Raw genomic sequence first — 12,692 nt, 5'->3', positions numbered from 1 at the left:
ATCTCCTCGCAGAAAAAAAAAACCGTTTATAGATGCTTTCAGATAGGAGATAAATAAGTGAATTCCACACACACACACACACACACAAACACACACACACACACACACACACAGACAGAGGAATTCACTTTTTTCAGAACAATTTGTGAAAATGGTCGAACAAATTATGTTTTCAAAAATTAATATAAAAATCCTGAAAGTCAAAATATCGTCATGTAATGATTTTATGACGAGTCACTGTACAGTCATTTTGGAGTCATAATAGTTCGGTGATCAATCTTCCCGTCATTTTGACATCACAATGACATCATCTTGACTTTTTGTTCTCCTTGGGAAATACTTCGAAGCATTCTTCTTCTTCTTTCTTTCAATGAAGAAAGAAGAAAACAAAGAACGGGCGCGTTAAGTATGTTGCTGCTGGAGATTTTGTCCATCTCTATATTTTATCTCTCATATAATTTGCTGCTTGTTATAGATACTATTATATCTTTTTCAATTTCTACGCTTCTCATTACGCTATCTGTTAAATTTCATAATTTTATTGTATTTTACTTTCTACTGTATTTTATACATTTTAAATATCTTCCACATCCTATATATTAAGACTACTACAATTTTGAGAGATACTTTCTAAATTTCTAAAATATTGTACGTATTCCTTTAAATTCAATTTTGTGTACAAAATATATATATTTATGTATATATATATATATATATATTTTATGTAATATTACTTATTCTAAAATAAATATACTTGAGAAATAATACTATTATTTTACTTCTTCTTCATGGAATTATATTTAATTCTTTTCTTTTGTGTTTTTCAAATAAATATTAATTATTTGCATGGTTTGATCAGATCAAGGAAACGCATGGTGACAATTTATTTAAATTTATTGAAAATGGGAACGTATGCATGATGTAAGCCTGATCTACAATGTGTTCTTTGCTTCTTGTTCTTTGCTCTTTTAACCTCTTTGCGACTATCTCGTATTTCGCAATTCCGTCGCGTAACGCGACTTTTTGTTCTCTGTCGCCCAAGATAAAACTCACGGGTGCAATATTTCCACTGCTTTCGCGTTTTGGTTATCCACGCGGCCTCGTGTGAGTTGCTGCTCGCGTTCTGATCTATTGTATTTCCTGCGCTATATTACGAACGGTTTTGTGACCGCTTTTTCCTATCGGTTTGAAACTTTATTTGTATATTGTTGAATTTTCATTGTTAATATTAAACTTGTATTATATTAAGAAAACTAAGTGAGTGCTTTCTCCTCAACATTTACTGACACTTGTGCTTGCATTAACATAGAATTTATTAAGTAATTATGTTTGATTAATTATGCAAAACAGTATAGTACTAGATATTAGATACTTATTAATTTAAATTACAAAAACATTTATTCAGAAGAACATATCTCATTATGAAGAATTATACCACTTCTGTGATAACAATCGCGTAGATATATTAATACTCAAAGTTACGCAATAATAATTCTCATAAAACAATATTAATATTAATTACTTTCTAAGGAAATAAATTAAGCCAAAGATATAAGGCTGTGATAGATTAGATTTAAAAAGTTAGGTTAGCGTAAGAGAAGTAGCTAGTGTACGCATGGTATGAATGGATGAGTGTGGATAAGATGTTTTAAATTGTAAACCAAGTCTCTTCCTGGCTAATTTTGTAAAGCTGAAGTAAATAAATTCTATCTATTAATTACTTTCTAATTGTCATTGTAGGAGTTAATTACCGAGTTATCTTACATTTTGAGAATTAACCTACGCTAATTTAGTACAATTCATCAATTAGTTAAAGAAATTAGAAATACTGAGCGTGTCAGAAGTCAAACTGGCCAATTCCATTTTTGTAATTTTCTTCATTTTGCCAGGACAGAATAGATTTTATTTTATAGAATTGTGATCATTTAGCTTCTAAGAAATTTATCCAATTTACATATAGCAAGTTTTAAAAGCATAATTAATGATTTGATAATATATATATTTAACTATCATTTTATAGTATAATTTTACATGTATAATAATATAATTAATAAATTTTTATAGTACACAATCACCGTAATAAGTTTCAGTATATACATTTAAATGTCAATAATGCATAAATTTAACATACTTTCAAATTACATATCGAGAATTTTGACTTCGGTAACAGGTAGATGCAATTAAAAGTTCCTCGCACCCGGTAACATTCTTCATACGCAATGTTGACGAATTTATAATCAGTCCCAGCTTACACGCACCAGATAACTTTTTGCAGGTTTCGCACGATATCTTCGTGGATGCGACACCCCATAGGTAAAAGAGGCGACCAAAGAAAAGAAAGATCGCAAAGCGCACTCCTTCAATAACAAAAATATCAATATTCGTTTATGTTATATGTTATATTACCAATAATAATAATAATTTATTAGTAAGAAATATCTGAAAGACTTTTGGTTGCTATATTGAAAGAAAAACAAAAAAAAACTCTCATTGCTTGTTTTTTTCTTTTCATCAAAATAAATCATCAAAAAATTTTTTTTTCTCGAAGATGACACAGAGTTGCTAAAATAAAATGTTCAAAAATAATAAGAAAGAAAAAGAGATGTAAAAAATTTATTTTGAGAGCTGACAACAGTGTCTCCCTCGTGAATACGTTAAGATAGAGACGTGGATATTTTGTTCAACATACTTGTTAAGCAATTTTGGCCTGCTTATCAGTGAGATCGAAATGGTTTTGTAGATTCTGCCAGCATTTGTAGTAGTCGTCGTCCAGCTTATTGCAAAGCTTACTGGCCCATTCTGTCACGGCCATGCTATACGAGGTCTCGAACATAAAGGCCTGTGTATCGTCAGCGATCCGTTCTGGAACCAGCTCGCTGTTGGACGCAGCCTCGACGCATTGTTTATCGGGACCGTGCGGAGTCATAATGGAATGTAGCGATGCACCACCGGCAGAAAAACCATCCTCCTTTGCCTCGTAGCAGCCCTTTATTAATCCCATAAATTCGCTCATGCAGTTTCCTGAAAATCCGATAACAGAATGCCAGGCTTATTGAATATGCGTTATATGTTACAAATATAAATTATTGTAAAAGAAATTAGATAAAGAAAAAGATAGACAAACATATAGTAAATATCTAATAATATATTATTAATTATTAAGAAAAAGTTACTTTTTAGTATTTTATTTTCAATTTTATTAGATGAGAAACTAATGTATACCGTAATTTCTTAAGATTTATTTTTTTATAAAATTGTAAGGATTAAATTTAATAATAACAATTTTTAATATAATTTTAACAACTTCAAAAAGATTTCGTTGCGCGTAGGAAAAGATACCACAGCGAATAATTCTGCTCGATAAGATACCTATAAGCCACAAGTATAACATAAATTACGTTTTGAAAAAAAGATAAACAAAAGATAAAAATTGCTCATTGTCTCTTTCGAATTATCTAAACTAGTTAAAATTTCAAAATAAACCGCTGAATCGTTAACTGCGCGTCAATAGCGCAAATCAATTCTGCGAAATATTCGCGTCTTGTTAAAAAAAATACAAGAAAAAATTATTGGAATGTATCTATACTCGCTCATACAAGTTCCAACATTCGTCGATAAAATTTCTTTCTAAATAACAGCTGCGATTTGACTTTATAAATGTCAAATATCATTATATCGACAAAACTTATCGCAAAACGCATAACTCGGTGTTGGCAGATGCTGAATGATTCGTTTAGTATCAACAATGGACCGACTTAATCCGTCAACGTTAATCCTCATCGTCGATGGATACCATCGACAAGTCGACATGCGGGCGCGTATACGTCACGAGCGATTCGCGATCGCGCAACAAGACGCAGCGGCCGGATCTGCAATGGAAATTACGTTTATTTTGCATATTATCGCTCTCCACGCGCCGCCGATTTATTCATTAACGTGGAGAATGGTCCGCATTGAATACGCCGCTATACTGGTTATCGAATCTCGGAGAAAGCAGCGAACGGCTATACTCTTACTGGTGCTCAAACACATTTCGAGATACGTATTGCTTGTAGCCTCGTATACGTTGTTGTTGCGCGGTTTCACATTAGCAAAATTGTATAAATATCAATGCAATGTATATAAAAAAGATTTAATTAATTGAACATATTATATTAATTAAATTCCAGTGTTCTAGAAATATTGAAAATAAGTAAAATGAAATAGAACTAAATACGAAGTAAATTAACTGGATTAAAGAATTAAGTAAGAAGTATGAAATTAATAGAAGTTATAAATAATAGAAAATCTATATTAGAAATCTTTACTCATAAAATTACTCATAAAATTAAGATTAAAGAGAAGTTATCTTTAGCCAATTATCATTGAATTTTATTTTATAAAATATTTTTATAGAACGTAATAAAAGTGTCTCACAAAGATACAATTTTTAGTCACGTTTTCGTAGCCGTTTTCCATCGATTTCAGAATAATTACGGAATAAGTATATATAATTTCCTTCATAATAAACGCACATATATATATATGTATATATGTACACACTTTCGATATTCACCGATAACAAAAATGCCAATTACTCTCCACTTATTTATCACAGCTATTAAGCGAGCCTTCGTCAATTTTAATAAGATTACCGATAATCGGCATTAATTTTACGATTGGAAACTATCACAGCGCGCTGTCACAATTACTCGCCGATCGATTCTATAATTTTGCACGTAACTTCTGTACCACGGAATGGTACACATTGAAGACACCGATAATGGCCGCTTCTTGTGGTTTTCAATTACTCAACTCGTAAGAATGCAACCTCGTTGATAGGCACATCGTGCCTATCCGTCTTTCTCCTTGCACGCGATGGACTTTCTCAACAAGAGAGCGCGAATAACGCAGCGGAATATGACGAGGATAACCGGCGACGTCGAACGAAAGTGGCCCGTCCCGTCTCGTCATAATCGATCGGCATATTGCGATCGGCAGTGACAGGAAATCGGTGAAACGACCTACCGGGGAAAGAGACATTGTGCGATCGGTCGCCGGGAAAAATTTCGAGTTTTCTCCGAGCCAACTCGGTTGCACAATTTTCAGGGGCGCTCTTCTGGAACGAAGACGCCGCCGAGTCGAGTGCACTCGCGCTCGAACTCTTGCCGCGTGTAATCGATCCCACGGGATCGGCGACAAGGAAAAGAGCCGCAGAATCCGCATGTTCTTGGTGGTATACCGTGTTTAGTAAACGCGTCGCGGATCGTCGAATCGGTAGTTTAATCAAGATAGGTACCAAGCGGTTACCAAGCAAACCAAAGAACCAGTCTAAAAGAGACTTGAAAGATATGTCAAGTATCTAAGACGTTTACCTTAAATACCCTTAAATACAATATCTAATCTTTAACTATAATTTCTACAATTTTTTACATATTCCTATAATTTGGAACGATATTTATCAAATTAGCATCTTTTTCTTGCTAAATTACAACTACTGGAAATAATGAAGCACTTATAGAAGTAATCCAGTAATCTTATTAAATATTATCGGCATACGAGATTTATTTTCCTCGTTAAATTGCGTTAAGAAAAGTTTACACAGATCAGTTTCATCTGTACATCGGCGCGTATATATATATGAACGCAAAAGGTATGTACTTTCTAGGAATATACTTACGATGATAATAAGGGGGTCGGAAAGTGTGCTCCTGTACGGACCATCGGGGTGGAAAGATAACAAAGTCGGCCGCGGCGGTTCCAGGCTTGTTAGTGGGGCACGTCAACACGGTGAAGATGGAAGGATCCTGCGGAATTAATTGAGCTACTTAACATTCCGAGAGTGAGCATGATAAAATCCGAAACATCCGATGGATATATATGTAGAAGAATTTTAAAAAATCTTACTTATCGCACGTATGTATGTTTGTTACGTTAAAACACAAAAATGTAAAATGCTAAAGAAAATTAAAGAAGAAGCAGAGTAACGCAATTTACTATTGAAAATAATATTAAATCGTTAATAAGATTTTCCCTTGCGTTATATATATATATATATGTATATTGTTTATACTCACGCAGTGATCAAAGGAAACGGAATTGATGACCATAAACCTATTGAGATCGTATTTGTACGGTACGTAATTGCCATGCCATGCGACGACGTCAAAGGGACTGTGACCTTGATTGGCCACGAACAGCTTTCCCTGATATTTACATATGATCTCGTAATCGATCTCGCGATCATCGTACCAAGCCACCGGTGTCTGAAAGTCTCTCGGGCTCGCCAAACCGTTCGCCCCTGCGCATTTAATTCACATCCCAGCTCATTAATCCGCTTATTAAGGAAATGCGAATGTATCGACTCCCTATAGTGGGAGAAATGTAATTGTTCGACTACAGCATAATAGCATTATGTCGTTTTTCAACAGCTTTGTTTCGAAGATAAAATACGAAAAGTTTTATTTACCATTGTTGAGAGAAATGGGAATAATGATTAATTTTCTTAAGTTTCTACAAAAGAAATGTTACAAGCTACTCTTCCACAATTAATTCTTCGAATCGAATTACCTATTGGTCCTAATTCGGGCAGCTGGAAATGATTGTCGAAGACCTCGAGGATATAACCCCTGGACGGGCCGAAGACGGTCACGGAGAATCGCATACCTTGCTGAACGACGCATATCTCGTTCGGCTCGCATCGCATCTTGCCGAACTCGGTGACGATCTGCAGATCGCCCAACTGTGGCACTGCAACCGGAATAGAAATTTGACATATGTATATTCTTTTTTTTTCTAAAAAAAAGTAGATGTTGCATTCCTGTTACCACCTACCGATGAGAAAATCGCCATCAGCGTTATAGAAAGCCCTATTCTTCATGGAAGCGTTGCATAAATACACGTGTACCGCAACGCCCTGGCGTATCTTGGGATCGCCGGCACCGCACAGAGTGTGAAGACCCTCGATAAAGTCGACTTCGGGATCTCGTCGAGTCGGGACGTCAAAGGTCTTCCATCTTAACTGAAACGCGAACAATTAGCTTCAGAGAAGCTACTCCTTTCAATAGTTCGTAGATTGAAATATTCAGTACAACAGAGATTTATTTTATTTTTCTGTGAACTTAAGGGGGCTTTCTACGTCTTATTGCACATATTTTCTATAATATGGGCTACCCTTACATTTGTCGCCATAAATAAGAAAAAAAAATTTTTATGTACTTCAATATATGTGAGATAATATATAAAAATTTCGAGATATTTCAATACATTTTACTATGACAAAAAAATTCTTGAAAATATGTGCAATAAGACGTAGAAAGCCTCCTTAAAAAAACCGTAGGAGAAAAAGAAAAAAAAGAGATCTAAAAAAAAGTTAAATGTATATTAATCGTCTAGTTAAATCGTTGTTGCACCGAATCCTTGAATGTAATATTACGAAAATTTACCTGGTTAGGATTAGGATGAGTATCGTTCCAATCGTTCTTTACATAAGATTCGGCTCCACAAATTTTAACGAAAGGTTTGAACGGACTGTGAACAACGGATGGTCTTATTCGATAGAGCCATGATCTTTTATTTTGTCCACGCGGAGCTAAAAAATGGAAATATGGAATTGGCATTTTATAATGGAATATAATGGAATTGGCATTTTCGAATAATAAATTAATGTCTAGTATTATAACAAAAATAGGATGGTTTGTTCCGCCAACAATAATCAACAAGAAACGTTTATTAGTTTCGACTTCTAATGGCAATATAAATTGAAACGTTGCTACGTTTCGACCCCTCGGATCGGGTCCTTATCAAGCAATCTAAATAGAAAAACACACAATCCGGTATAACAAATAATTCGGTCAGCAGGATAAAATTAATAGTCAAGAGAACATATTACAAATAAAGCGATACCTGGTAACTCTTCCTAGTCTAGTATTATATATATTAGGGAAATAACAAAATTGAACTATTGATTTAGTATCGCGTTGATAAAAAATTCAAACCAAGTGACATTTATTACTACAGAATTCATATTATCTTAAGACTTCTCTTTATCAAAATTTGATAAAAGACAAGTTAAAGACTCGCGACAGAAATGTAATCGCACTCGAGCTAACAATAAGTTTACGTCTTTCAAAAAACGTAAATTTTCCATTTATTTCATTACTTTATAAATTTATACTTTGATTGACAGATTTTGGATGAAATTAAATTTTTTCAAGTTCTAAATTTATACTAACTTTTTGTTTGACAACCGTAAAAGTTGAAAATGTGTAGAAATCAAATCAAAACGTATAATTAAAATAGGAAGTGTTTTTTAAAGACAGATTCAAGAATAAAAGGATTTTTATTCACCAGTGAACGCTGTGCCCGACAATTGTTCGGCATAAAGACCGTATGGACACTTCTGCGGGTTATTCTGCCCAATGGGTAGCGCTCCCGGACAACGCTCATCCTCGCTGGAGAACTCACAGCCGAATCCCGTAAGATACTAAAAGACACTTCTCGATAGAACAAGCATTCTGTCTTTTCCCCGTTAAATTAACACACTATCTTGCAATGTCAAGCGTTAGTTTAGATTTCAGCGGTTCCTATATATATATATCACATTTTCCTATATCAAAATATTCTTTACTGTCAGTATTTTATACTCTCTTATTTAAAATGAGAAATATATATTAAATTCTAAACAAAATTACTCGAAAGAGTTTGGGTTACTCGCGGGGCACCATTTAAAAATTAGATCAGATAATTTTCCAGCTATCATTTCCACAATAAAAAGATAAGCTGTTTTTAACAGAAGATACGTTCCGAAAAGTGTTGCACACTAAATTCTTTTGATCTGTCAGAACCAAAACGGTTTTGCTACCTTGAGCTCGTCCTTCATGTCGCCAGCGATCCTTTTCTCCGGCGATACGGGCGTTTCTTTTTCTGGTGTGAAATACAGAAATTTCCGCGGCACTCCCCCGTTTTATATGAACGCGATCGTCCTTAGGCGACGCAACGACAAGAGATCGGTGTTATAATACAAAAAACATGTTTACTCACTCCTGACTCCTGGACCAATCGAGCGCGTAAACACGGCTTGCTTCTGATAACCAGTCGAAGAGCCAGAAATTCCACGTCACGCGACAGAATTTATCGTCAGGTCTCTCACGGCCGGGACGAGCCCCTCGCAACGCAACAACACGAAACTCATCGTACGATATTACAGAGTCGTGTGAACCGTATTCAAATCAGTCTCTGACACCGCCAGCAGGTATTTTCCGTGAGAGCGTCTATTAAATCATGATTTCATTATTTCGGCAATTAATTAAATTCTAACAGTTAAGCTCCTTAAATTGCTTACGCAATGAAGATTCTATTTAATAGTAATATTCTCCTCTTTGACGAACGTTTTCTTTTATTGTCATATACCCGATATATCTCCGTTTCGCACTTAAATTGGAATTATTAATCTAGTAATTGATATATGATAGCGTTTCTAATAATATGAGAATTTTAATGCATATATCATTATTTTTTTAAATACTGCATTATATTTTTTAATTCCTCTTTCTCGATTTCCATCATGTTTACCTGGAAACACTCTCGTAGCTTTGAGAAGGATTTACGAGTAGAAAATAGGCGTGTACCAACAACGTGTGTCGTACATTAAATTATAGCTGTTTTGTTGCTGACTTAATATCATTATAAAATTTACAAACTCGACTTGTTTGTTACATTCAATGACGTATCATTGTATCAAAGTACATTTGCGTTCTATAACATTTATATAATTTGTTTAATTATTTTATACAATTATTATATTATTCTTTTTTTCTCCTTTTTTTTCTATAATTGCCATATAATAAAATATAACTATTATGTGTATAGAATTTCAAAAAATAAGGAATAATTTAAAAACATTAGAATATTGAGAAACATTTATTTAATCTTAATTCCGTAATTTTTTAAATAACACCGATAACATCAGCCGCACCGATTTCTTCATTTTGTCATAACATACCTTATATCTTACAGATTCGTGAAGATTAGGAATTCAGTAATTTTCACATCTTTATTCTGGTAAATGACACGGGCAATGCTGTAATTTAACAGGAATTTGTTTCGCTTTTCGTCGAAGTTGAATGTTTTGCCGCCTCTGAAACGAGCACATAGCTCGCGCGCATTTAACGAGTAAGTACACAGCATCGCGCGCATTTATGATATATGCACGAACGTCAGAGGATCCTACATACTTATCTAATCGTTTTCACCTTGACGGCTAGTTATCGGTTATCGCGGAGAGTTTATTGACCGCGAGAAAGTTTTACGTTTTACGTCACGCCGAACGAGTATGCCTCCTCGCACCTTTGGCGTAATTATACGCGCAGTTTCCATCAATCATGATCGCAACGAAAACGTCTGATGCGCTGCAATCCAGATGAAGCAGCGGTAAAGAAAGCAACGTTTAATTCCAGATTGTCTGGCTACTATCGGCAACTCCGCAACGCTTTAGTAATTATTATAAATAAGATTTATATCTGTGTCTTATATAACATTACATTAAAACTTATGTTATGTTTTCCAAAAATAAAGCAAATTTAATTTACACCCGCGAATAGTCACAATAATATATATAATAGTCTGTTATTATAATTATATGTAGAATTATATTTCCAATATTCAATTATATTCGTATTAGAGCTCCAGATTTAAGCTCGCTCGCGGAAAGCGCGGTTGCAATGCAGAAAATAAGACTTGCCATAAACAAGGCATTTGTCATAATTGGCGCTCCATATTCTCGAACTTTCACCGTGCGGAAAATCAGTCATTTACTGATGGTACATAATAACAAGTCGATCGCGTTCGCTTAGGAAGGAAAGCCTTCGGTGTCTTTTTACGCTGTGAACAGAATCGAATTATCGGAATGTTTTTTTGCGCGCCGATCTCGATATTACGAGTAAATGGAAATCGCCACGCAATAATAATTAAGATGCGCGATGAATTTGCATACACGTTGTTTTCGCGAGCGACACAACGTGCGGTTGCGGAAAAAAAAGAGGAATCTAATTGCAGTTTTTGCTACAACTGGTAAACAGCTTTACGATCCGCGGTTGCATCGCGAATAAATCGACAAAGGCGCCACAGCGTGAGTCACAATCATGCAAATAGGGCAAATAAAACAATTCGCAAAAGTGCAATATTGTGGGGCAATAGGACAATTCCTATTCCCGTCATTCTTATTTCCGTCACAACAATATTCTATTTTCTCCCACGAGACAATAGACATACGTTATATGAAAAACAAATTTTCACGTTATTTGGTATTTTATTATGTAATATTATAATATCTAATGCTCATATATATAATACTTAGATATTTTCAAGTTTATTACTGATTTACGACGAAATAATAATTCATCTATCTGTATTTATACGCTTCGCGGTTTAACCGCCAAGTGTTACTTTACAAAAATTCCGATACATAAAAAACAATGAAAAATTCTACTGCACTCTGTGCATTGCGCAACACTGATCCGACTGGTTCCCGAACTGATAAAAATCGAAGTGACAGTCCTTAGGCTTTTTCGATAACCGGCTGCGTGTCGGGGAGCGAATGAATTCTCGAAACGCTGACGACGTCAACTCGGGACTGCTAGTTTTATTCCAGTCACAAAAATTGAAAATGCAGACTTGTTGAAAAATTAATGTACGCCCAACCTAATTTCACAGATGATTTAACAACGCTAAACTTAGTAGACCTTAAATTTATTGCTTTCACGTTCATTAATTCACATCCAGCAAACTAGTAATCGTGACATTTTATCGAATTCTATATAGTTTAATTAAAAATGCAAAATCTCTGTAAGAAACAGTGAAAGAGTTTGATCAGTAATATTACAATTAAAACGTTATAATTGCAATTAATCTTCATAATCAAACAAACAAACAAACAAACAAACAATAAGAATCTTGAATTATTCCTTGTCATGTCAATTTACATTTTATATTTTAAATTTAAATAATAAAAAGCAAATGACTTTGGACTTTTTTTTGCATATTTCAGACTACCAATGTTACTCGATTAAGTGGACCTGAGAAGAAAAAATACTGAAGCAATCCGCGTTAATAATATGAAATGAAGAAAAGAAATGGTCTACGTTGACTAGACTAGACTTTCTTCAAGCGGCATTAAAATCGCTTAATCCCACGCTGAATCATTCGGAAGTAAATATTCACAAAAAGCTGCGTTGATATTATAATTTTACGAATTTACGAGTCTCTATTCATAAATCGCTTATGAATAAAGCCCGCGATCACGGAGAACTCGCGATCGTTCGGTGCGAGACTTGCAGTAGCACCTGAAAGAAGAAACGCAGCCCAGCAGCAACAGCAGGGAATTATTCTTTACAGTTAGACGTAGTGGGACCACAAGCGAGGAGGAGGCGAGAAATTCTCCTCTTGGTGGGAGATGATAAAGTCCGCCTCGTAGAGAGGAAAGAGCGGTGCCACCTCGCGGCGCGGCGACGACTTCTCTCTTCCATCTCTCCGTTCGAGAGGAGACTTCCTTTTGCATCTCGGGAGAGAGAACTAACGGGAAATGCACAGATGCACACCTAAAGAAAAAGAGCTCGATCCCGTGCACGCTTTCTAGGTCGCGCTTACTTTTCAAGGAGGCGCGCGTCGTCTTCTCATCGAACTAATAAAGAGCAAAACCGAAGATGAATGTTAAT

At 35.0% G+C, this 12,692-nt stretch overlaps 1 protein-coding gene across 2 annotated transcripts; it reads right to left on the bottom strand.

Annotated features, from left to right (window-relative positions):
* Nucleotides 1-1,978: 1,978 nt before the first annotated feature.
* Nucleotides 1,979-9,001, bottom strand: Hgo (homogentisate 1,2-dioxygenase). 2 transcript variants are annotated; one of them, XM_077417906.1, is made up of 9 exons: nucleotides 8,843-9,000; nucleotides 8,329-8,464; nucleotides 7,425-7,570; nucleotides 6,814-7,000; nucleotides 6,550-6,729; nucleotides 6,057-6,280; nucleotides 5,660-5,786; nucleotides 2,690-3,021; nucleotides 1,979-2,357 (listed from the first exon to the last, which is right to left on the bottom strand). In XM_077417906.1, exons 1-8 carry the CDS (start codon nucleotides 8,858-8,860, stop codon nucleotides 2,693-2,695), a joined length of 1,347 nt encoding a protein of 448 aa, XP_077274032.1. In that variant the 5' UTR covers nucleotides 8,861-9,000; the 3' UTR covers nucleotides 1,979-2,357; nucleotides 2,690-2,692. The 2 variants fall into 2 exon arrangements, with proteins under 2 accessions (XP_077274032.1, XP_077274033.1); XM_077417907.1 differs by lacking the exon at nucleotides 1,979-2,357 and adding an exon at nucleotides 2,398-2,562 and having other exon boundaries at nucleotides 8,843-9,001.
* Nucleotides 9,002-12,692: the final 3,691 nt, after the last annotated feature.

This window comes from Temnothorax americanus, unplaced genomic scaffold (assembly GCF_048541705.1).
Source record: "Temnothorax americanus isolate GAGA-0224 unplaced genomic scaffold, ASM4854170v1 Scaffold5, whole genome shotgun sequence".
NCBI lineage: Eukaryota > Metazoa > Arthropoda > Insecta > Hymenoptera > Formicidae > Temnothorax > Temnothorax americanus.
This window is presented reverse-complemented; position numbering and strand designations above follow the sequence as displayed.